General features: G+C 41.2%; 1 protein-coding gene across 2 annotated transcripts in view; it reads left to right on the plus strand.

The window, feature by feature from the left end:
- The first annotated feature begins 2,322 nt into the window (after window positions 1-2,322).
- Window positions 2,323-26,514, plus strand: part of NAMPT (nicotinamide phosphoribosyltransferase) — a 31,900-nt gene continuing 7,708 nt past the window's right edge. The window contains exons 1-9 of one of the 2 annotated variants that reach the window (XM_071803436.1): window positions 2,323-2,493; window positions 16,101-16,257; window positions 17,549-17,652; window positions 19,222-19,350; window positions 19,841-19,999; window positions 20,351-20,487; window positions 22,513-22,738; window positions 23,979-24,098; window positions 26,379-26,396. In XM_071803436.1, the coding sequence (XP_071659537.1) occupies window positions 2,434-2,493; window positions 16,101-16,257; window positions 17,549-17,652; window positions 19,222-19,350; window positions 19,841-19,999; window positions 20,351-20,487; window positions 22,513-22,738; window positions 23,979-24,098; window positions 26,379-26,396 (1,110 nt within the window). In that variant the 5' untranslated portion in view covers window positions 2,323-2,433. The remainder of the gene's footprint in view (window positions 2,494-16,100; window positions 16,258-17,548; window positions 17,653-19,221; window positions 19,351-19,840; window positions 20,000-20,350; window positions 20,488-22,512; window positions 22,739-23,978; window positions 24,099-26,378; window positions 26,397-26,514) is intronic. The other variant, XM_065839874.2, reaches the window with a different exon arrangement.

A 26,514-nucleotide genomic window follows, 5' to 3' on the forward strand; every position in this document is an offset into this window, starting at 1 on the left:
GCTGTGCAGCAACAAACACGACAAGGACATAAGAAGTGAAAGAGCTACAGAGAGCCCTGAGAAAGAAAATGTAAATTTCAACTGTTTTTGCTGTAATGGTTGAAGTAATGGTAATTTCATGTCCATGGGACTGAACAAGAGCAAGTGGAAAATCTAAGACAAGAAGACTTAGTTGCAAGTTCATGGTGCATAATAGCAATAATAGCACTTACCATTGCTACTCCCAGACTTTTTTACAAAAGAGCACACAGGTAAGCTGGCAGAGGGAAGCCTACAGAAAACTAGTAACACATCTTAATGTTTCCAACTGCTTCAGTGACTTTTTCCTGCTCCATGGGAACCCCTTTTACTCCTAAGAAAGCTGATGAAAGTAGTTTCATCTAGCTTGGTTATTGTTAATAACTGTCGGTGTTTACCTTTTTTTAAAAACAGTAAGTAAATAGCTTAATAGTAAGTAGTCACAATTAAACAAAAGAACTGGTGCTTCTCTCCACGAAATGGCACAACACAAGAGCACACTGAAGTCAACAGTGGCACACAAGCATAATTGAAAGAATGTAGCTCACAGTGCAATTATGGATCAACCAGGATCAATGCAAAACCAAGTGCAAAATAACTGGATCCCATTCCTGATCTTATTCTTCACAATTTTCTTGGATATTCACATTTCTGTAAAAATCTGACTGGTGAAAATGATATTTTCTGAATAGTCTTAATAAACAGTTCCTAGCTATACAATTTGGGGGTTGGATTTGTATGACATCAAATGTCAACCTAAGTGTTAATTCATCAACAGTTTTACAGAAAAGGCTAATTAAGCAGCTTTTTAATGCAATACACATCAGTAGTATGCTAAATATTTAATGTTATTATGTTTCCATACATGTGCGTAGTAGAGAGCAAGATCATTTTCCCATCATGAAAAATCCATGATTGTGGCAGAAACCATATTTGCTACTTGCTCCAAAAGAAGTGTTTCCGGTTGTCACAGAACAACTCAGACAATAGCTGAATATGATTAAAAAACATCAAGTGTTTACACAAAAGACCAATTATGAGTATAAAGCAAAGCTTCTGGAAGGCATATGTATCTTTACATGTTATTTCAGAACAACACCTACTTAAAAGAAGGCCAAGAAGTACTGTTCTATAGAAAAGTATATTTTGATTCCCCTGGAGCTCCTGGTCTGAACCGTGGAGGCAGAGATGGAGGTTTCGGTGCTCTGGAAGGCCGGGCAGCCCTTTCCCGCAGGGCAGTCCCAGCGCCGGGACCACAGGAGGCCTGACTGGAGCAGCAGCTCCCACACTGGGTTGTCACCGTTCTCCACCCAACAACTGCAGGTCTTTTTCAAGTGCTCACATACTTTCCAAAGTTGTCCTGCTCGTTACTCCATCTCTTTCCCCAACTACGTGTGCCTGCTCTGTTCTCCTCCTCCTTACGTACCCAAGGGCCTGACCCAGGCCCAGGCATGGTGTAGTCAGTGACCTGTGTTGTCCGGGGTCGGTGTCACTGCTGGGGACCCGTCCCGTGCACCGGCCCGCACTCACGGGCTTTGAGGCCCCGGAGAGGACCCGTCACGCCATGGGGCTGACACTGTCGGGCTGCACAGCGGCCCCTCGCAGCCCGCCCTGCCCTCCCTTCGGCTGTTCGCCACCAGGGCGGCTGCCGGCACCTTCCCCCCGAGGCAACGCCCAGAGCCCGGCCGCCGGCCAACCCAGCCCGCTGCGGCACGGGGCTCCTCATGGCCTGAGGGAGCGGGGAGCCGGCCCCCCCGCCCCGGTCACCAGCAAAGCAGCTGACCCGAGACAGGCCGGGCCCAGACCAGCCCCCGCAGGGGCTGTGACCGCCGCCCGCTCCTTCCCGCAACAGCCGCCCCGAGGCAGAATCGAAACCGGGACCGCTGCGCATGGGCACGCCGCTCCCAGCCCCGCCGGCCGCGCTCTCCCCGCCCGCTCGGCCCAGCACCCCGCCCGCCCCGCGCCGCACCGCTGGCCAATACCGAGAGAGCGCTCACGAGCCGCGCAGTAACGTCACAGAAGCGGCCCCGCCCCTCCTGCCCTCCGCCCGGAATCCAATGAAAGAGAACGTGCAGCACGGGGCTCGTCCCTGCCTCCCGTGACGCCACAACCACCACCTCCCTTCCCCTGCACCGACCAGGTAGCGGGACCTATCAGAGCCTGCCTGGCGCCCTTGCCCCGCCCCACCCGCGAAGTGACCTCACGGCCCCTCCCTCGGCGGCGGGGACCTGCAGCCAATCAGCGATGCAGAAAGCCGCGCGAGGTCTCCGCCCCCCGGCCCTAATCCCCTTGTCCCCGCCCCCTCCCAGTCCCCCCTTTCTCCTCTCCCCCCCCCAACACCGAGCGCCTGGCGGCGGCAGCGGCGCAGCCCAGTCGTGTCCGTGCCGGCGGCGGCGCCTCCTCGGGCTCGGCGACATGGAGTGCGCTGCGGCCGGGGCCGAGTTCAACATTCTCCTCGCCACCGACTCCTACAAGGTGGGCGCGGGCACGGCAGGCGGGCGGGGGTCACCTCTGCGGGCGCCCTGGCTCCGCCGCACCGGACTCGCCGGGCCTGGCACCGGAGCGCTCCATCCGCGGGGCGCCGAGCCAGGCCGGCCCCGCCGCCACGGGCTCCTTTCCGCTGCCCGCCTGGCCGGGGCTGGGAGGCCCCCCCATGAGGTGCCCGGCCTCCGGGCGGCGCGAGCGGGGGCCTGGTCAGGGCTGCCCCCTCAGCCCCGAGCCGCGGAGGGGGCGGCCGAGCCCGCTCCCCCGCCGGGTGCACGGGGCTGCGCTGCCGGGAGGGCGCCGGCGGCGGCTGGGCGAGAAAAGAAAGTGAAAGCGGGCGGGGTGGGCGCCGCCGTCCCGCCGCCTCGGGGGCGCGGAGCGGGGCGGGCAGGGCGCGAGGGGCGGCCATGGCGGGCTTGCTGGAGGCGGGAGCACCGCCGAGCATCCTCTGGCCCGCGGCGGTCGCCGGGCTGCGCGCCCCCCCCTCGCTGGGGACGGGAGCGGGCGCACGTGTTGCCTCGGCAGGAGGGCGGGCAGCGAGCGGAGCGGGTGCCGGGGTTTCCCGTCTCTCGTTTCTCCCGCTTTGCTCAGCGCGGGAGGCGACACCGTGCCGGGTGCTGCCTGCGTTTTCCCGTTCGCATGTGATGCGGAGTGCTCCGAGGAACCGGCTCGCTCGAAATACGCATTTTTCTAGCCCTCCGCTTAGTTTCTCGTCATCGCAGTGTCAAATTTTTTAGACAAGGTGCTTCAAAGTAGGGACTCACACTTCACAATCTTCCCTTCATTCCATGAAAGAGAGTTATTTGATAGCCATGGCCAAGTACAGGCACGCTGCCTGCACTCCGATCCAGTGCTTTCTGACCCAGAAGCTCTTGACGTTGCCTCCCAGCATGGGTGATACCCAGGCCAAAGTCCTGCTTCTGCGTAGCTTTGCATTAATGTAAGAGTACTGTTTCTGGGCACTGGGTAGAGCCAGCGTGTGACTCCCCAAATCTGGTCATCCAGATGTGCCCAGGCTTTCCTAGACTTGTAAAACTTCCCTCAGGAGCTGCATTGCAGTGTCAAAAAGGTTGTTGGTGCCCTAAACAAAACTACAGTAAAGGTCCTGATTATTATTATAAAGCATTTATTATGTTACAGTCCTTTAAAGATCTGACCACTTGCATTGGCTTCAGGGGGAAGGGGAGGGTACTTCTAGATAGAAGAATTGAAAAAAGCAAATAGGATGTTACAGCCTAGCCTTGTTACTGGCTAACTACCAAAGTACAAGCCTCAGTACTTGTTTCGATTGCTGACTTGTGCTGTTGTACCTTTCCCAGCTCCTCTGTGACATCATCATCATCATTATTATTATATGATTTTACATAAATATGCTCTTTTTGTACAGAAGTTCTTAGCACTTATTGTTCCTCTTTGTGGGAAGTTGTGTTAGAAGATGCTGATAAATCTTGGAGCAGCTCAGTCAGAGCACCCTAATGCTGCTATTGAGGACTCACGAAACTGCTTTCATTAAGGGTATAATCTAGCTACAGTCCTCTTTAAGAACTCTGTTAAAGTGTTCGTTATCAAACTTATTCAAATATGGAAGATCCATGTTTTTCCATGTCTGAGACTAATGAAATTAAATACTGTAGGCCTGGGTTTAAACAGTATCTATTTTAAATCTAATGTGCACACTACTTTTCCTGAATTCACTGGATCTGCTCGAGGATCAGGGGTAGTGAGGAGCGCTGGGATGACAGATGACCAGTTTGGTTCTGTTCTGTTTACTGTTTTATAGGAAGGATGATTTGGTAACATTCCAGGAGTGGTAGAAATCTTAAAGAGGTCAAGTGAAGGCCTGAGGGTTTTTTCCCAGTTTACAACTGCATTTGGGTGAAGTTTTCTTTGGCAGCTAGAGGCATTTTGCATTATACTGAAAACAGTTGGAATTGTCTACTTTGCTTTATTAGAACTATCCAAATTGCATCTCTTCCTTTATGGTTTTTCCAAATTTTAGGAACTCTAGCATCTTTGAACAGTGCTTAAACAGGTAGCTTCTTTTATCTTGTTAGGTAATGTGAGCAAACATCACTTTTCTTCTCCCTGTATAATACTGTCATTTCCTAATCAATGAAACACACTTAGTGAGAGCACTTTGAGTAACAATTGCACTAAAATATCTGGTAGTTTGCAACATCAAGCTTTTTACAGGAGTTACCAAACACTCTTACTAGCAATTTAAACAAAAGTGAGAATTGATCTTGTTAAATTTGTATTTTTAGACACTTCTGCTGTATCCACAGTTGTAGCATCTGTTTGTGTGCGGTCCTATCCATGTATAAGGTTCAGACTGAGGAAAAAACATAATCAGTTCAGAAGCTTACTTGATGATCCTATTGCAGCAGACGGCGATTCATACAAACTAATATTGGTGACGACAGTCATGTGAAAATAAACAGCTCGGGGAAAAAAAATGTGCAAACCATCCTAAACAGTAGAACCCTAGCTTAGGCAGCTGCCCATGAGTAAAAAGTTCTGGTATCTCAGGGTCATAACTGTCACAACTCATTAGTTTGAGTGTTAGCTCCAGTGTCCCAGTTCTCTGTTGCTACAGTTGCAAGTTTGGGGTAGAGAGAAAATTGTATACTGGTTTAGCGTCTATAAAAATTCAGAAACAAGCAACATAAAGTAATTTGGTAGGAAAACATATGTCTGTTGACAGTTAATCCAGGCTGCCTTCTTTCTAAACTATTTTCTTGTCTGTGTGTGCATCATAGGACATTTCCTCTTAAGTCATAGATTATCTAATGTTTGGTTTGAAGATCTTAAGAACTGTTTTTGAAAAACAACTGAGGATCATGCTGATTCCTAGTATACTCAAGTATTCTAGTGAGGAATAGTTCCCAGTGGGTGAATATCAGAGACTTGTTATACTTTGGACCTAGTACTAGCTTTTATTATGAACTGAGGCTTGCTGAATTGGACAAGTGCTCAAGGATTTTGAGGCCGGGCTTCGAATTGTCCAGTTTATCTCTAACCCACATAACAAGATAAATGTGTTTACATCAGTTTGTTTGTTGTTTTTGTGGGGTTTTTTGTTTGTTTGTTTGTTTCTCCTTGTGTACTTTGTTGCATATTCTTAAGCTTCTCCAAATCCCCCACCAGCATAATTCCTCCTGTGTGCTGGGTATTATATATGCCATCTCTTCAGAGTCTGGGTGTGGGCATATGGTACAGTGTGTGCGCATCTTGCTGATAAATGACAGCAGTCTTTTTATTTCTTTGGATCATATAACTTTCAAGAGATTCATCAATGCGCTGTTATCTGAGGAACCTCTGTGTGTCAATGTCCAGTACAGCAGTGGCGCTTTTAATGGTGAAACGTTCTGCTTGTGACTTGGTATTACTGAAGAAGGGAAGCGTTTGAAGTCAAAATCCTTGTTGCTAGAAAGCTGTGATGAGGGGATATCAGCAGGCTCCTTGAAGGCTACTGTCTGTGTTGCATGATGTCTTACCCTTGTGGCTATACCAAAAAGTCCCAGCAATCTTTCCCTGCTCCTTCAGTGAGGGTTCTCTTCACTCATTGTGCTTCCCAAGCGAAAGGCTCCATACTCATCAGTTCGTCTGATGTTATTGGCACACCACCTCTCCATTTTCATTCTCTTTGATTCCCTATGCTCAGTTCATCCTATGTTTGTTTATTTCTACATGGGCAGGAAACCTTGCAGGGTGTATGTGGTCTGAAATGGCATTGGGAGGATCAGCTTAGCGGAGCTGTGTTGTTCAGTTGGAAGGTACTGGTGACTGGTGTATACCAGGCCTAGGTTGGATGGACCATGAGCTGCAAGTGGACAAAAGCTATAAAAATGAGGGATGAACCTTGTTTGCTGAAGTAATAATAAATGATTTTGCTTTTACCAGTGAAATGTATTATTGTTGTACTGTGGGCTGTGTCCCTCCCAGCTTCTTGTGCAGCATCAGCTGCCTCGCTGGCAGGGCAGTGTGAGGAGCTGAAAAGTCCTTGACTTGGTGTAAACACTGCTCAGCAGTAACTAAAACATCACTGTATTATCAACATGATTCTCATCCTAAATCCAAAACACAGCACTTTACCAGCTACTAGGAAGAAAATTAACTCTACCCCAGCCGAAACCACGACAACTTGGAATGTTTTATAATTAAGCTGATAGCTGTAATAAGCTGCCATGCTTCCCATACGAAGAGCTGGCTTGCTATCTGGACTGTAAATGAGATCTGTTTCAGAATTCAGTTTGTTCTGGACGTTTCAAGGAAGCCTAAAAGATATGTTTTAACTCTGTATGCCTTACATGTTGAATTTTAAGTATTTGTCACTTTGAATGACTTCTTTTGCTCTGCAGGCATGTAGGAGAGCACTTACTTCTGAAGCACTTCACGTGAGTGTGTGTTTATTCGAGGCGCTGACAGCCTGTGTATTCTTTATTTAGAAGGCTAGAGGTATGCAAGAAAGAGACCTGAGTATTCTCTAGCATATTGGTTTTAACTAGCACTTAATGACTGCAAAACATTATTTTCAGCAGTCCATATGTATTTTTTTAATTAAAATTTTATGATGAGAGAGTGAATGTGTTCTCTTACCTGCTGTAATTCTGTCACTGAAAAAGCATTGGAAACTTCTAGCTCGGCATTCCTTGTGAGAAGCAATCTTTGCTCTATCTGGGTTTGTTATCTTCCAAGTTTTGATTTGCAGTCACACGGTCCTGTTACAAACTCCAGTTCATCATTACTCTAAAGGAACACTGCAACTGTACAGAATTCAGCCAATTTTTAAATTAATGGAAAGTAACCCCTTCCAGAATCATTGCAACTTTAATTGATGAAAATGTAAATGTTTTTCTTTTTTTCATTAAGTAACAGGAAATTTTTATAAATAGCAGTATGTAAAGTAGTACAGCTTACTATTCACAAATGTGTAAACAGTAAACATAGGTCATTCTGTTATCTTTTTTATGATAATCTTGCATGCAAAACACACATACATTTTTAGTGGTAAAGAAATCTGCTGTAACTTATTACCTTTTTTAAACAGTGTATGTTCTCTCAGCAGTTCTGAATACATTCAGTTCTAGTGCTTACACTTGACCTCGTTTTTTAAGTGAGTGTGGATATGATCACTTACACCATCTCTGCTGATAACGTGCAGCTTCCATAGGAATTCAGTTGCTTCCATGTGCTTTACTTAGTTTTCTTCGTACTGACTGATCTTGTAATTTGTTTTTGCTTGCCCCTAGTGCTCTTAGTTTTCAATACACAAGGTGCTGGATAAACTAAAACAGACACACATTAGAAGTGGTACAAGGTGAACCTTCAGTCATAACTTGCATTAGCTTGTCCCTCTCATATCAAAGAAACAGATATCTGCCAATATTCTCACTTTAGTTCCTAAACATTATCTTAATGTGTATTTGCTTCACTTTCACATTTTGCTTAAGGGGTCTGGAACCTCTCTAAGGCTACTTTTCTATGGTAATTTGAAGCTTATGTATAACCAAAATAGTAAGGTTGTACTTGACTCTTAGATTTATTTATTTATTTTTTTAATAATTATTATTCTTGTTGCTATTTTTTATTCCAAGTGTCTTACACTTTACCTGCTATTGGTGGATGCCCTTTTTGTTGACTTACTGAAGATGGATTCTTCTGGGCTTTCCTCTTGTGTTCAAATAAGCTTATTGTTTTACCACACTGACTTTTGGCTTGTGTTTTGTTTCTACTTTTGTTTGCAGTGTGCATTCCTTTAGTGACTGCTCTGAAAGTTACAAGTGCATCCTTGTTGAATATAACTGCTAGTCGCAGTGTTGTGGTTTGTTTTTGTTTTTCCTGAAGGGAGTCAGCAATACCTTACAACTGCTGTTGCTTATGTCTCATCCCTGTGAGGTGTATCTGATGTAAAGCATTCCCCTTGTTCTCAAGCACCGGTTCATCTCATTGTTAACAGTGTTATTTTCCCATATAGTTTATTAGCAACCTTTGCTTTTAACCACTCCTCATAAAGGTTTAGGTAAAGCAGTCTTTCAAATCACAGCCTCTTAACACAGTGTTTTCAAATATTGTGTAATACCGGAACTAATGGGACCTCAGAGGTCTTGGCAGAAGTCTCTCCAGTGCAAATGCCAGAAGCACCACTGTGGTAAAATCACCTAACTCAGTAAGTTGTGTATGGGCATGAGGACCCCCCAGCTATGTCTCTTCCATCATCAACCAGCCATTCTGATACTGCACCCCACAACTGTAGCTCTTATTTTAACTTGCTATGTAAAACAGGCTGTGGTCGATGTTCCCCTGCCCTGGTGAGGCTGTAGCTCACTGCAGCGCAGCAACAAGGCTGTCAGGACAGTGACTGGCCTGACCCTCGGGCCATCGCCACCCGCTGCAGCCCTGAAGCACCCTGGCCAGGGGCCCAGCTGCCAGGGCCATGCTCTGCCTTGTTTCCCACCTGTTCCTCTGATTCTTTGTGTTTCTGGCTGTAGGGTGCCATGGGTTCAGTACCTGGGTTGTTCTGTACCTTTTTTGCACTCAAGGTTTTTCAAAATAACTCCAGAAAGTTCAAATACCATCCTAGCTAAACTGATATCATCACTCATAGAGTTGTGGCACAAGCAAGGTCCTGCTGGCTGGATATTTGGGGGGTTGTTTTCTTCACTGACCTAACTGAGCACCAGGAATAAACCACAAATGGAGAATTTGGCCATGCCCGACTTCCCTACTGATGGCAGACCTGGTTTGCTCATGTTTTCAAATGATTGAGTCATATAGACTTAAGTAACCTTTTAAAGTCATGGAATCATTTTGGTTGGAGAAGACCTTTAAGATCTTTGAGTCCAACCTTTAACCTAACACTGCCAAAAGAGTCATTTCATTGCAACCTCTTGTCCAACAAAGCTTGTAGATTATAAGAACCTCTGGCATAAAAGCCAAATAATTTCTTACGTAGCCTATAAAAATGCAGCTTTTACCTCAGTTGTACCTGTTCTGTGATAGATACCCATTAATTCAGTTTTCTTGAATTTTAACTCTTAATGTTGGGGGGCTGATCTAATTGCCATTTTTGCTTCATGTTTTTTTCTCAGATTACTGACTCGATGTAGTTAAGTACTCCTTGTGGAGGTACTATTTGTTCAGAATACAGCTTTATTTGGATTAAATTTAATAATGAGCTATCCCAGCTGAAATAAGTGTTCTCCTTCAGTCATAGTACATAACCTTGTTGTAGATGGCTGTTCCAAGGCTGTTTGTCATACTTCTTGTAGACAAACCTAAACTGCAGCCTTTGAACTAAATATCAAAAGGCCTTTGAAGATATTTTGGTGTTTTGTTTTCTTGTAAGGGTCTCTTAATCCCAGTAGGGGCTTTTGTTTGGTCTTCAAGGGTGTTGTTTTTTTCTGTAGAGAAGGAGTTTCCTATTAGCTTTACAGTTGCTCCTGCTTCTGTCGTCGCCTAACTGAAAGCACAGATACTGTCTCCATCTGTAAGTCACATAAAAGACATTTCAAATGTCGTACTTTGTCACTAATTGTTCTTTCTGCTCATCTTTAGAATACAGAAGGATGCAGAACGTAATCGGACAACGTGGAAAGTTCAGGCATTTTTTGAAGCATATTTTTAATTGTCCGAGTGCCTTCTAGTGATGTGGGGTTTTTTTGTTTGTTTGTATTTTTGTGTGTGGTGTTTTTGGTTGGTTTGTTTGTTTGTTTTCAGTGGTATTATTTGTGTCTTCTGTGAACTGTACTTGCAGCTTGATCACCACCAGGCATTTCACTACATACCAAACCTGCTGACCATCGCTGTGGTGGGTGGGTGTTATTTCTCTGTGTGCTGGTAGTCCAGCTGATGATCGGAGCTGCTGAGATGTTTTTTGGGCAGATGCTCCTGCTGGGTGTGGTGCCCTGCCAAAGAGCTTGGGAGCAAAACAGGTAAGTGAACAAGGGATGTAGGTCTTGTGCTCAGCATCTCACATACCTGTACAGCATGCCTGGAGTAATCAGCAGTTGGAAAGCGGCACTTTAAGGCTGTGGTTGTATCTTTGAATACTGAGTAGTCTGTGAGGAGCCTTGGGGCCAGCCAAAGGGTGTTTCAGCTTTATAGATAAAACTAATAACATTGTGAAATTACAGATGTAAATATTGCTTAGGTGTAAATATCTTAATTGCCAGGGATGTGTATTTTTCACGCTTCAAATAGATTCTAATAGATTCTAATGTGTCTTACACATATAACTGGTGTATAATTAGATCATTATTTCTTTCAAATACTTGAAACAATTTCATTGATAAATTGATGTTTCTATTACATCCGAAATGTTTGTTTTGGTTTGAATAGCTAGAATGAACGGTTTTCTGTACACTAGTTGGTATATATTTTCAGGCTAAGATCTAATCTAGCTTCAGAAAAATTAGCTAAACCTGTGATTTAATGTTTGAGAAACTTGAGCGGGGTTTTTTAGGTTGAAACTGCCAGCAAGGTAGTCTGGAGGAGTTGTTTCCCCAGGTATGGTACATAAAGGATAAATCTGGCTGTTAACATTCAAACCTGATTTCAGCCCTCAAGTTCTGATTTGCAGCCAGAGCACTGTGTTTTGTGATCGTGCTTCAAAGCAGAGCTACAATGGGAAGTCCCTAAAAAAAGCCTGTATTTAAATACTGTGGTAAAAGGTGGCACCAGCTCAGTTGTGTGCTGTACACCTTGGGCTAATTTTGGGCCTGTCACCCATTTGATAGAGAGAAGCATTTAGCTGCAGGAGATGTCTTTGAACTGCAAAAGCGAAAAATCATCCTAAAGATGGTAGCCGGAGATCACACAAACTTTCATTATAATGTGGGTGTTGACTTCAGCAACGTGCCTGTAGTTAGTGGGCTGGATAATTAAGCTTTGCTTTTTTTTAAATAAACCTGAGTAGGCAGTCCTGTGTGGATGCAAGTTTTCTTTGTTGTGTTTGAACTGTTGTGGATAGAACAGCAGCATTACATTGTTCTGCTCTAGAACTTGTCATAAGGAGTTCAGACACTGGTTTGGGGTTCCTGGGACATCTGCTGGGTACATTTTAAGCTGGGGGGCTCTGAGTTGAGTGTCTATTCTGAAATCATGAAGCCGTAGCACAACAATAAAATGGAAATAGAGTTCTCAGGTGATAAAATCAAACCATGAAGAAGCACAAACTTAAAGGTCAGTCTCAGTTGTAAAAAAGAATAAACTTCTTCATACGGTTGCTGTAACTTAAGTGGCGACAGGTGACTGAAGCAAGGAGTTTCTGCTCACTGTGCCTTAAAGTAAATGAATCTTCTAATGATTCATTACATGTGTTTTTTTTTTTCCTTCGAGTCCATTTAATACAATTTTTTTGTAAGGGAGGTGTGTGTGTGTTCCTATTAGTTAGAAAAATGTCAAATAGCATATTTTTGACTGTTCACGGTAAGGAGCAGGGGAGAGCTTGGCAGGAAAGCGTTCTGTTTTGGTGGTGTGTTGTTTTGTTGGTTTTTTTCTGCCTGTAAATGTGGTGATATCCTGAAGAGAGTTTTCTGTGAGCTGGCACTGTGATTTACTACTTTTTTTTTAAATTTCCATGTAGAACTGGAAAAGGACATGCTATAATTTGTGGAGTGAGGCATTTCTTAATAGCTAGAACTAAATCTAAAAGCCAGTTGGGTCTAACATTGCTACTCTTAAGCATTCTGCTTTTGAGTGGCTGTGGGATTGGAACAGAATAGGTTTGTGCTCCATTAAATGCTTGTGTTGCTGTGCTCTGTTTGCAGTAAAGACAGAAAACTTTAAAGGACAAGCTTGGATTTTATTTGATTTGCCTTGAAAACTTCATAGAAGTAAAGATACTGGAAAGATCTGAAAACTGACCTTTTCGTTAAATGAATGTTTCCTTGCAGCATTGGAAACACACCAGCACAATTCTGTTGTGGTTATAGGAGAACTGAAAAATTCAGTTGGGAGGAGTTCATTGTCCAAACTGGGTGAAATACTAAATATATGTGGCATTTGAGACTAAAAAGAAAACTGTGTTTTTAAAATCATTTAATACACAGTTTTAACAGTACAGGTAAAGGAAACCTTCAAATATTTTATTTTGAAAGTGCCCAGGACACATTCAAAACCTGGGACAATAAGGAAGAAGAGGCAAAACTGTCCCATTTCCAATTCCTTGTAATACTAGAAACAAATTTTTTTAAGTTGATTTGGAGTAAAAAGTAGCAGCTAGAAACTTATAATGAACTCATGCTCTAACCTGTAAATCTGAAGTTTTGAGAAGTATTCAGACATGACTTTCACGCCCTTTAGAGTTTTATTCTGTTGTGTGACAGTGCTTTATTCTGCCGTTGGAAAAGTTTTCCCTTATGGAGTGTATAGACTTGTTCGTGGACTGTTCGTTTCATCACAACTTAAGAAAACTTTACATAGCTTTGCCTTTGGGAATGCCTTAAGCTGATCTATGTATCCCATAGTTTAAACACTGACAGTGTGAATTTTATGTCATTGTGTATTCTTTTTGTTTAATACGGAATTATGGATTTTGCATGGAGTTTGGTTTTTTACACATCAGGGAATAACAGGTTTAAGTTGTTAATATTTCAAGTGTACTTGTTTTAAGTGATACATTACTCAAAGCAAATTTCTGAGTACACTTACTATCGCTAGCTTAAAAAAGCTGTTATGGTTGAACTGAGCATAACATTATATGTTCATATAACCAGTTTCCATGTAATATACACTTTCAGACTGCAACTTTTCATACTTCCTTCATGCTGAAAATGAATTTTTTCAAAGATCGGGAAAAAGTCTGTCTAGCAAACTTTGAGGGGAGGTACAATCCTCAGGTAGATTTTAACAGCATCACCAACAGCAACAGGTTTGTAAGATGGCTTCAACATAATCTGGGCTTGGGAAACCCACTCTGCTCATGGTGAATGGGACGCTTGGGTAAAGGCTGTTGTTTGTTGTCATGGTTTAACCCCAACGGGTGACTGAGCACCACGCAGCCACTCACTCACTCCTCTCCCAGCAGGATGGGGGGGGGGAGAACTGAAAGGATAAAAGTGAGAAAACCCGTGGATTGAGATAAGAGCAGTTTAACAATTGAAATAAAATAAAATAATTATAATAATAAATTGTAATGAGAGGCAAATAACAGAGAGAAATAAAACCCAAGGAAGACAAATGATGGAAATGAAAACAGTTGCTCATCACCAACTGACTGATGCCCAGCCAGTCCTTAAGCAGCAGCCTCACACCCGGCCTCCTTAGATTTACTGCTGCGCATCATGTCGCATGGTCTGGAACATCCCTTTGGTCACTGGAGTCAGCTGTCTCAGCTGTGTCCCTTCTAGCTCCTTGTGCACCCCCAGCCCACTCACTGGTGGGTGGTGTGAGAAGCAGAAAATCTTTGACCCTGTGTAAGCACTTCAATTCTAGCAGCCTGGTCCACCTGCTCATTGTTTCTGTGTTTTTCAGTGGCATGAATCTTGGGTATGTGAGCATCTACATGATGTACTTTTATAACATAAGCATGTTCTTGCCATAATTTAGCAGCCCTGATGGGTTTACCTCTGTGCTGCCGGTTGTTCCACTTCCATTGCTGTAGCAACCCTCACAGGGCATTTGCCACCATCCAGGAGTCAGTATAGAGATATACTGAGGTAGGAGATGGCCTCAGGTTGTGCCAGGAGAGGTTCAGATCGGATATTAGGAAAAATTTCTTCATGGAAAGGGTTTTAAAGCATTGGAACAGGCTGTCCACAGAAGTGGTGGAGTGACCATCCCTGAAAGTGTTTAAAAGATGTATAGATGAGCATCTTAGGGATGTGTTTTGATACTAGATTTAGGTTATGGTTGGATTCTATAATCTTAAGGGACTCTTCCAACTGAAATGATTCTGTGATTCTAAGTACTGTCCATTTTTTCTCATTCAGCAATATCTAAAGTCAATTGGATGGCTTTCACCTCTGCAAACTGACTCAATTCCCCTTGTCCTTCAGCAGCTTCTGCAACTTGTGTAGGACTCCACACAACAGCTTTCCCCTTTTGATGTTTTCCCACAGTATGACAGGATCCATCTGCCAAGAGGGCACATTTCTTTTCGTTTTCCAGTAATTAATTATACAGAGGGGCCTCTTCAGTGTAAGCCATCTCTTCTGGTGACAGTCCAAAGTTTCAGCCCTCTGGCCAGTCCACGACCGTTCCAGAATTCCTGAGTGACTGGGATTTTCTATTTGAGCCCGCTGCATTATCAGTGAGACCGCCTTAACTCCATGTAGCCTCAGCTGCGTGATGTGTAGAGGAGACCCTGCCATTGAACACCTAGCCCAGCACTGGCGGGCAGGCTGCCAGGAGAAGTTGTGCTTTGGTGCCACTTTTGAAACCACTTGAATTCATTCACATGCTGCTAATATTTCTTTTTCAGTTCCTTCTAGTATTTCTTTCAGTTAGAATGTAATGGGCCTTAGATCTTTCTGTCCCTAGCTCCAAATGCCCAGGGTTGACCTCAAGTCTCTCCAGGTGCTTTCTGCCAGAGGCCCCAGGTGGGACTGTTATCCCTGGCTGAGGTGTAGAGCACATTTTTCACATCTTGTCCTGCCCAGACTGGCCCAAGCGCTACTGCATGAACTATCTCCTGTTTAATTTGTTCAAAGGCTTGTTGTTGCTCAGGGCCCCGTTCAAAGTCCTCATTCTGGGTCACTCCATAGAGAGGGCTTACAATTGAACTATAACCTAGAATATGTATTCTCCAAAGACCCACAACACCTAAGAAAGTTTGTGTTTCTTTTTTGTTAGTTGGTGGAGACATAGGTGTTATTTTATTGATTGTGTCCATTAGGATATGACGATGCCCATCTTGCTGTTTTATTCCCAATAACTGGATTTCCTGTGCACATCCCTTGACTTTGGTTTATAGTAAAACCAGCTTTTGAAAGAGCCTGTATTATTCTTCACTTCTCAAATGCTTCCTCTGCTGTGTTGCCCCACCCAACGATGTTGTCAATATACTGCAGGTGTTTGGGTGTTTCACCTTGTTCCAGCTCAGTCTGGATCAGTCCGTGGCAAATGGTGGGGCTGTGTTTCCACCCCGGGACAGTCAGTTCCCAGTGCATTGGGTACCCCTCCACCTGAGAGCAAACTATGGCCTGCGCTCTGCTACCAGAGGGATTGAAAAAAAAAACATATTGGCAATTTATATCAGTTGTTGCATAAGCTTGGCCAAAGTGTGAAAGAATGAAAACTGACCCTGCATGTTGATGGATTTCAGGACTCCTGAAATCCTAACCAGTGTCTTTCCCAGTTAATCAAAGTCATCAGAGGGGTGGAAGAGCTGACCATGAAGATCACTCTAGCGGGAAAGGCTTGACACAGAAGCAAATAAGGCAGGGAAAACAAGTCTTTTGAACTGAAAATTGAATGCAGCTAAAAAAGGGGAAATCCCCTAAATACTTACTGTGTAGAATGCGAATGGGTAAATAATAATAACAATAATAATGCAGAAGAGTTGGGAGTTACTCTAAGCTTTAACATGAAAATATGGTTTCTCTTGTGCTTTGTAGTGATGTTTTGAGCTCTTACTGTAGTTTTTCTTAATGTAGGTTACACACTACAAGCAATATCCACCTAATACAAGCAAAGTGTATTCCTACTTTGAATGTCGTGAAAAGAAGACTGAAAATTCCAAATTAAGGAAAGTGAAATATGAAGAAACTGTTTTTTATGGTTTGCAGTACATTCTGAATAAATACTTAAAAGGTAACTGTTTCAAATTCCAGTAAAATTTTACCTATAAATAGATATCATGATTTTTCTCAAGCCTGGAGTCTTATAGTTGAAACAATTCCAGGTTACCGTGGTACAGTGTAGGTAGTGACATGCATAAGGTCTTGTTTATGTGATGCTGAAAATGAGATATCCACCCTTATAAAATGGTATTGACTTCTTAATTCAGCCACCTCTCTACTATGTGTATTTATGCCAATGGTTTTATTAAAAATGAAGAAGTGTTGATATCCCAATTTGAGTGGGCTAAGTTGAAATGAATGGAAACAGCAAGACTATGCATAGAATCACAGCAAGATTTGAGGGCAAGAAATACATTTTGCATTTTGAATATAAACTTTAGTTTGTATTTGCTGGTTTATTTACTGTGTGAATTAATAATGGTTTTAATTTCCCTTAAATTTCAATTGCCACTCAGCTTAAGTCACTAAATAAAGCAGCTACGTGTGAAAGCGTTTTCAATGTTGACAATTTTAAGAATAACATCTGAAAATTCCTTGGTGCTGTTTAAGATTTTGTTTGGGGTTTTTTTGCATTATGTGCAAATATCACCTGTTCTGACTTGCATGCAAGTTGCCTTCTGCCAAGCTTGAGAAGGAAAACTTCAGTCATGTGGCTTACATCTCTTTGTCTCCATCCAGAATTCATGTGTATCTCTGCCAATTCTGCCAAAGATTGGAATTCCACTGTAATCAAAATGCTTGATAAATCTTGTTTCTCTTTAGCTATCTGAGGATTGTTCTCTAATGTTTCCAGTAGGTGACTGGTCCTGAAGCAGTAGCAATGCTTATTCCAATAATGTGGTTAGTTTGTCAGCTCCTATTGCAGCAGTGGTTAAAGACTGGTTGTAAACCCTCTCCACAGGAATTGTCCCTGGAGCAGCACAGCTCGACCCTTGTGCCAGTGGGGTTGTGTCTTGTTGCATGTGCCAACTTGCAGAGTCATCACACTCCTCTGGGAAAAGCTCTGCTGCTAAAACCCTTGGCAGGTTATTGACCATCATAAAAGAGTAATAATCTCAAATTGTTCCTGAGTCACCTGAAAACCACAAGTTTATTTTATCCTGTTGGTTTCTTAAACATCCTAATCTATGTAATAAACAAAAGTAAAATTTGGTTTTACCATAGCTAGTATACTGTTTGTGTTCTCCATGTCTTTGTCAGAGACAAAGTAACTTTTCTGAGTCTGAACCTTTTTGTTATTTACTTTATAAATTGATGACTATCACAATATTCTAAGCTTTCATCTGTTTCTGAAACCACAGGTAAAGTGGTGACCAAAGAGAAAATCAAGGAAGCCAAAGAAGTATATAGGGAGCATTTTCAAGATGATGTCTTCAATGAAAAGGGATGGAACTATATTCTGGAGGTAAAAAATTGTGAATATAAGATGAGATAATCATGAAGGATTTATGAATCAACTGTAGAATAAATACAGCAGTCTCTCCTTTCAACCGCAATAGTAAAGACTGGATAAATTTAGCTTTTTATGTTTAGTGTACAGAGAGCAGCAGCTGTCAAAGAATAATCATATAATTGTAATTCCTTAGAGAAAAGTAATTTTCATCCTTTCAGACGCTAAATATGGCTTTGCAGGTAATAAGGATTTATGGCTGCTGTCAGCCAGCTAGTAGAAGTGGGGGCTTGTTGGCAAATCTCTATATATGTAATATAGTGCTTAGTGGTTACTTCAGTCATTTATGTTGCTTTCTGTAACTAATCATAACCATTTTTATTCTAATGTAGAAAGCATTACAACTTATTGCATGTGTAGTTCCAGAAAATCCGTGTTTTGTTCAATAGTTTCCGAAATTTTTCAGAGATACTTAAGTTGAACTTTATTTTGAAATACAAGGTGTGAGCACTTCTGACACACAAATCCCTCCAAATTAAGTCTTCCTACAGTTATCATCTTTCCCTTTTGTTTAAACAAGTGTCAGACTTCAGGTAATTTTAAACATCTCTGTAAAAGCGGCAGATTATTGTAACAGCATTCATCAGAGCTGTTCTAATCTCTGCAGATTAATCAAATGCTAAGTTTCATTGTGGGTTCTACTGAATGGATGTTTTTGGCATTTGAAAACACAATTTTTAGTTATTTGCATTTATTTTTCCCTGGATACCCTGAATGTACATATTTTATGGTGGCATTTGTCTGAATATATCTGGATGTCATCTCGCAACTAGGGTGGACCATAAGGTGTGCAAGGTAATTTCAACTAAATGATGAGAATGGCAGCAAGGTAAATAAAACCGCTGTCTTCTAAGAGGAAGTTACGGAGAGTTTTGTAGAGGACTTGCATCCATTTGAAATAACTACAGATGTGAATTCAATCCATATTTGTGTTTAAGCTTCATTATACATTGTGTACTGCTCTCATCTGTATTTAAAGTAATCTTGATCCCTCTCTGGCTAAACTGAATTAATACACTTTTAATGCTGCATGTCTGTCCATACTGAGTTTTAATGAGGTTTAACTGATTCTGTGTCAATGCATGCCTTTGGTTTAGTCAAAAGAAGCCTTCCTGTATACCCTGTTTGCATTGTTTATTCCTTTGTCAGATTTTCTTGCTAAGATTGTGCATATATGTAAACAAATATGACTTCCACTTCTTTTTTTAACTTCATGTAAAAGCACTGAAGAAAACTGAGCAGCAAATATTTCTTGTTCTGTGGGTAGAACTTATGTATGTGTACAGAATATTTAAGCCTCCCTAACTCAGTTTGCACAAGGAACACAACTGATAACCATCATTTGGTTTGACTGTTTTTTAGGTTACAGGATTTTCCTCCAGTTTTGATAATTGTGGGGTTTTTTTAATTTATTTGGGATGGTGGGTGTGCAAACAAAATTGTTTCTAGATTGAAAGAAATGAAGAAGAAAGCTTTATCAAATGAAAAATATGTAGGCCTTAATCTTTGCTGTTTCTTATACAGAAATATGATGGCCATCTTCCTATAGAAATAAAGGCTGTTCCTGAGGGCTCTGTAATTCCCAGAGGAAATGTCCTTTTCACAGTAGAAAACACAGATCCAGAGTGCTACTGGCTCACTAATTGGATTGAGGTCAGTTTTGGAAAGTTAACATGTTTTGGTTTGTTTGTTTGTTTTTTTCTGAATAAATATTAATGCACTTAAAGTCTGAATCCATCACTAGTTTAAGGGGAATCTCCAGCAGCTTTCGTTTTCTACTCAAAGTAAGCCTGGATTATTTTTTAGTGTTCTTACACAGGCCTTGTCCCCCTAGTTGGCAAAAGATTGTAATAGTACATGAAATTCACAAGGGTACTTTTATCCACAAGGAGAGGCGGGGGGGTCGAATTGTGTGCCTGTAGCTTGGGAGCAGTAATTCCTGAGATGGTCAATACCTGGCCTACCTTATAAAGGCATTATAAAGGCTAATTACTGTAGCCCTAAAGCAAATGTTTGGAGGCATAAGTGCTTTCTGAATGAATGATGAAAACAAATAGACCTTTTTGTGCCTGATTAAATGCTAAGTGGGAATTTTAAGTCCTAAGCAAATATATACCTAATAATGTGATGGGTTTTGTTTTAGACTATCCTTGTGCAGTCATGGTATCCAATCACAGTGGCTACAAACTCGAGAGAGCAGAAAAAGATTTTGGCCAAATATTTGCTAGAGACTTCTGGCAGCTTAGAAGGACTGGAATATAAACTGCATGACTTTGGCTACAGAGGAGTTTCTTCACAAGAGGTAATATTACTTGTCTAATAATTTGAGAAGTCTAATTGTTCTTAACCATAAAGGATTGTCACATGTATCTGTTAACAGCAGTGAAATTGTGAATGCATAGAGCACTGTGTTTGGACTTATTGTGGAGGGGGGATCTGCGATGAGGGGTGGGTATGTGTCTGAATTGTGAGCACTAGACTGGGAGAGCTTTTTTTCTGTATGGAAACTGCCTTTCCTGTGTTAATGCATGAAGAGGGTTTGAGTGAAGCAGGAACTGAGTCAGAGTTCTGCTGTTACAAACTAGTGCTAGGCGGAGACTGGGTTTAGGCTCCTATAGTTGACGTGACAACTGGAAGCTGGCGTCTTTTTCAGACTGCAGGAATAGGAGCTTCAGCTCATTTGGTGAACTTCAAAGGAACAGACACTGTAGCAGGAATTGCATTAATTAAAAAGTACTATGGTACAAAAGATCCGGTTCCAGGATATTCTGTTCCAGCTGCTGAGCACAGGTAAGATACTGGACTATTAAAGCCTTTTTAAAAATAACAGAATGTAATTTTTTTCTTATCCATCTTTGTATCCAGAAATATTAAGCTGTTTCATTTATGTCACATAGTATTAGCCATGACTGATCCAGCTGTGGAGGCTGAAGTTCAGTACTGGAGCTTCTATATGTTCTAGGGGCACAACAGCAGCATGGTTGTTAACTGTAGATGTGTTTTAAATGTTTTTAACTATGACCTTCTTGTCAGTGTCTCAGTAAATTTTGGATGATTCTTTTTAGACTGGACTTGAAGGCTTACAGGTTAAAGTGAGTATTGAGGATTCACATAATGAACTTTAAATTTAGTTTTAAATATAAGATCATAGAATGAAAACTCATGTAAGTTGCAATTCTGGACTCTCATATCATGTTCTCCTTCTGGAAGAGGCAGTTGGTCTAAAGCTTCCCATCATCATAACTAATTCAGCCAATGGTAAATCTTTGATGTCTCACTACAAATTGTGAATGAGTTTTTGAGCGTAAGGAACTGATCTCAAGCAGACATTTGAAATGAAGAGTTCTCTTTTTTTTTTTTTTTTCTTTTAATATACAAACCTTGTACAAGGCCAGGAGTGAATGCAAATCCTTAGATTTCACTTGCATGTCTACATACTGAAATGAGCAGAATATAAAGGAAGAGTGTGTTGGTTTCTTCATATCAAATACAAAATCTAGTGCTTTTAAATAGTGAATATTTTCACTTAGGATTGGAAGACAGCTTACATGAATTGCCCTCATAGGGTAGTGATCATCTTTAAGGAACACTATGCCAGGTAATTTTCTGGACCATTGCTATAGTGCTGTTCTAGAACTCCTGCTTGATCAGTAGAAGTGACAAATTATCTGAAACATCTTCGCTTAGCTTAATACTACAGTTAACTCCAAAAATGGTGGCCCGAGCAACTATAAAATTCTTTGTAATGAAAGCAAACACAGAGTCAGAACAGGAATATTCTGCACAGCATATTGAAGTGGTGGTATGGGAGCAGACAGCTGAAACTGCCGTGGTTAAAATTGGCATTGCCAAATGGAGACTGCAGTCACCATTTCCAAGTTAATACACAAAAAGGGTCTCTGCAAGAGACCTGATTTTTTTTCCAGAATTGCTTTACCATTCTACAACTTCCCATGCAAGGCTGTGAGTGTGATGCTTGCCTCTGGCACACCATCGGGATTGTTCCTCTGACTGCCCCAACCTGTCTGAAACAAATTTTATTTTGTCTCTTCACTACCATGATCTGGGGCTTGTCCACATGGAAGTTGATGCTAGCATTTTATGGTAAAAATTCGATGCCAACTGGTTCTTATTGTGCACCTGTGCCTTGCATGAGAGCATTTTAGGTGTTCACACCCAAGTTAAAGTCAGTTATGCCAGCTGGTCTGTGACAGCCGCATATAGAACAGCTACTGCAGGTCAGCTGGCATTCAATAACTTATTACCTCTCAGCAACTGTTTTATGTGCTTGCCTGTACCCTTGCACCAAGGTTAATGCCCTGAGGTTCCTCTAGAAGAATGTTTGTGTGAGTGAGCATAATGGTTTTAAATCACTATTAAAAAAAGAAGTTGTGTTTTCTTCTAAGATTTTCCTAACATACGCTACTAGTTCTCTACTTGCCATTTTGTAGTCTGGAGTTGTCAGAGCAGATGTTCTGTTCTTGTGTCTGTAGTTCCCTAATGGCTTGAATACCAGATTTAAAAGAGAAACTCTCACAAATGTCAAATAAATAAATGAAGTCAGATTTACATGTGAAAGAAGTTTCATGAGTCAAGTGTTTGTCTGAGTTGCCAAAAGTGAATCCAGGGTGCTGTTTATTTAACATATAGTATGTTTAGTATCCGTGCAACACAGAGCTGAGAAGCACGTAGTTTATGCTGTCTTGTAATCATATTGCCTATTCTTATCTTGAACTGTTACTGATGGGAAATACAGAATGTGTGATTTAACATGTAAATGCTGCTCTAATGTGCATTTTTCAATTGACTTTACAGCACCATAACAGCCTGGGGGAAAGATCATGAAAAAGATGCTTTTGAACACATAGTGACACAGTTTTCTTCAGTGCCTGTATCTGTGGTTAGTGACAGCTATGACATTTACAATGCTTGTGAAAAAATATGGGGTGATGACCTAAGGCAGATAATTGAAGCCCGAAGTCCAGAAGCACCGCTTATTATTAGACCAGACTCTGGGAATCCCCTTGACACTGTTTTAAAGGTAATCCTTTCATGAAGTCATTGATATACAAGATTGGGAAGGGCAGTTGTTTGTTTTGTAATGACAGGCTAATGAACATAGGAGACATAATGCTCTAGCTTGGTATGCATAGCATGTATTTGATGCTGGATGATTTGGACCTGTGAAAAATGTGAACATTTACCTCATCTCAGTATATATATGGAAACTCTTTTGCAGTCTGAAAACTTTAGTATTTTTTTCATCAAAGCCATTTTCTCATACTATTCTTGAAGCTTTTACAACACTTACCAGTTTTCCTGGTTTAATGATACTGGAATGATTCTATAGAGAGGTCTTTCATCACTTAATAACAAATAAAATGGGAAACAACCTGAGGATTAATAAATACCAGGCCAATAAGACTTCTTACCACCAAGGTTAGGTATCTTGCTGTCCTCTATTAACGTAATTCACTGTTTTATGCTACAAATACAAGTTCAGCACTCTTCTCCCTTTTGCCTGTAAGTCAGTGGCATACAACCTCCAAGTTGAAAAATGCTTCTGGCCTTACAGCTCTTTAGAGAGCACAATTATTGTTGCAGTGCTATCAAAAAAGCTGTTTATACCTTTGAATTTGAGTAGCTGTCCACACTGTTTTAATAAGAATGTAAGGGAGATTTTAGTTATGTTGGTACTCCATCAAATTAGATCTGTACAGCTTTAACACTGTGGGGTTTCTGTTGCTATTGTTTTGTTTGTTGCTTTGTTTTTGTTTTTGTTTTTGTTTTTTTTTCCTTTGGGACGAGTGACATAGCAGAAATAGGAGGTTCAAATAGTCTTTATCAGAGCTGATAAGAAAAACTCCTGACTGAAGTGTTTCATTTTGTTTATTGGTTGCAAACAAAACTCCAGAAAACTGAAAGCCTTATCCACCATCTAAGGGAGGTCAAAAGAAGAGCAGAATCCTCAGTTGACACATTTCATAGCAAAAACTCACAGCAACCAGAGATAGAAAGGAAGGAAGCATGATTCTGGTTACCTCTTGGGTACAAGTTCACACAGGCCATATGATCTGTGACTGCTTTAGTCTAATGGCTTCCACCACAGAGGCTGGCACGCTTTTTGTTTGTGGGCTTGCATGGAGACATTTAGAGCAGGACATATGGGTGTATGTACAAAATATTATTTTTCAGAGCATGACTCAAATGTGGAAATTTTGTGTATTGGAATAGCAGGTTTTTATTTTTATTCTGAACTGACTCCCTCCTCTTTTCAATAGGTCTTGGAGATCTTAGGGAAGAAGTTTCCCATTACAGAGAACTCAAAAGGCTACAAGCTGCTGCCACCCTATCTCAGAGTTATTCAAGGGGATGGTGTGGATATCAACACATTGCAAGAGGTAGGAGATCCTGTTCACGTGTCAGGGTGACACTGGCAATGTTGATATTTAATCTGGACTCTGCTATAACTAGTCCCATGTTGCAGCAGAGACTGCTGACCCCACCCTGCCCTTCATTCCAGATACTGGCAGCGATATCCTAATGCATAAAGCAAATTCATTACAACTCCACAGGGAATTATTAAGATGCATTAAAAAACTAAAAGGCATTTCCTAATCCCCCTGTTGTAACCCTTCTCCTCCCACTGCCTCTCCTTTTGTTTGCTTTCATCCTGCTTGTCAAGTCTCATTCAGATCAAAATCTGTCAGTGTTTGGTCCTTTCATTGATGTCTGAGGCACACTGTGTGATTGCTGTGCTATAACCATAGTAGTAATTAACTGGCTCGGCTCATTAATTATATATCATCTGAAGTGTGCTTACACTCATATTGAAGGTGTAGTCTTGAAGGAGAATTTTTAAAAACAAGGATAAGGTTTGAGTTTGTTGATTTGACAACAAGCAGATTAAGGATTGTTGAAAGCCCAGAAAATATGTATAGCAGGTTAGTCTGTAGTCTGAGTCAAAAGTAAAATTTCATTAAGACAAAAATTGGTTATTTAGTATATGTGCATGTTTGAAACTGGTTATAAATTCACAACTATGACAAGATCGAGATACTAGGTAATATAATGTGGTTGCAAAGGTACAGACTGCAGTAATTACAGATGTGGAGGGGCATGTAAAAGGAGGAGGACTTGACTTTATCAGATTTGTCCTGGATCATTCATCCTCAACTGTGTTAGAGTTCAAAACCAGAAATAAGTTGGATACATTTAAAATTAATTTTACTTGATTTTATTGACACTTGTCTTAGCTTTCTATATTGACACATCCTTAGATACTTTTTAACAAGGTTTACGTTTGCTGCTTCTCAAGATTAGGAGTAAGAGAGACATCCAAACTTGTTTTAGAGTCTGAAACTATCTGTGTATTCAACATGGGCACATAATGTGAACCTCAGCCACAGAACTCAAATTTGTCACTCAGATCCTTAGAGAGCAGTTAGTGTTGAGATTATTACACACTACAGTTTTGTTTCTTTTCCAATAGTTTAAAAGCAATTTTTTTTTCTGATGTGGCTTTTTGAGAATATACAACGGTGTTAATCTGCTTAACAGAACATAAGCATGAGAGGTTAATAGTTGGAAAGAAAGTCTTATGAGATACTAGAGGGCGAGACTTTTTTTTTTTTAATAAACTACTGCTTCTTCTCAACAACTGTTTAACAGAACTACTGATGCCTGTGTTAAGTAAAGTATGCTGTTGAAATTTTCAGGAGTCGTGACAGAAAAGGAACTGGACAAGTAATTCTTTCTTGTAGAAACTCAAAGGTTGCTTTCTGTAACTTACACTGGGCAAAATTAAAGGATGTTTATATAGCATTGATTCTAATAAAAATATTAAAACTAGTATTTAAAGTATTTACATTAGACAAAATAATGCATTGCTCTCCAAGATCTACATAGAGCAGGAAAATAATTCCAACAGGTAATGGGAGAGGATAAGAGGCAGAAGGAGCAATTCTTTGTTCAGATCATCTGCCTGTTTACATATTTTCTTCATCAAACTGTAACTGATTATGAGGAAAATCCAGTTCCACAAGGCATACAGAACAGATATATCTCACTGCTGCCTGGTCGCTGCCTTCTGATCTTCTGCCGACTCTCTAATGTTGCTGCGCACTTCATGTAAGCTTTGGTCACTGAACCACTGGTCGTTAAACTAATTTAGCCCACACATGTAACAACAAACTAACTGAGCCAAAAATGATCAATTTTCTGGTTTAGTGGATTAAATTGGCCCAAAAAAGGGGCCAGTACTCACAAACGCAATACAGGAAAGGAAATGAACTGTTGTTTTGAGCTGGAAGAAGGAGGAAGGCACGAAAAAGAGACTTTTTATTTGACAGCAGCAAGTTATGCTGGAACAAAAAGACCATGATTCATCCCTTTCAAGAACTTGTTTACATGAAAAAATATAAATGTATTATTGTGGTTGTCTTTTTTTCCCTTTCCCTCGTAAAGCTCATGCAAGTGATTGTTCTGATTATTTCATACTAGTCTTAGGTTCTAGGCATGATTTATTGTTATGGATCAGGTGAAACGTAATGGGTGCAGTAGGAAAATCTAGAATGAGTAATGACCTATCAGTCTTGTGTAACAGTCCAAACTAGCTGAAACAAAAATATAGAAAACAACTCAGAGTATAAACTGGATTTTAAAATTCTTTGTTTTAATAGGGGATGCTGGTAGAACAGGTAAGGAACCTTTTCTGACTTTCTTCTAGCATTTTCACTTATTAAAATCATTGCAATCTGCTAATTCCACAATATACTACACTTTCAAAGGATTTTCTTTGAACATTCAATTTCCAGA

The sequence above is a fragment of the Patagioenas fasciata genome, chromosome 1 (genome assembly GCF_037038585.1).
Source record: "Patagioenas fasciata isolate bPatFas1 chromosome 1, bPatFas1.hap1, whole genome shotgun sequence".
Lineage (NCBI taxonomy): Eukaryota > Metazoa > Chordata > Aves > Columbiformes > Columbidae > Patagioenas > Patagioenas fasciata.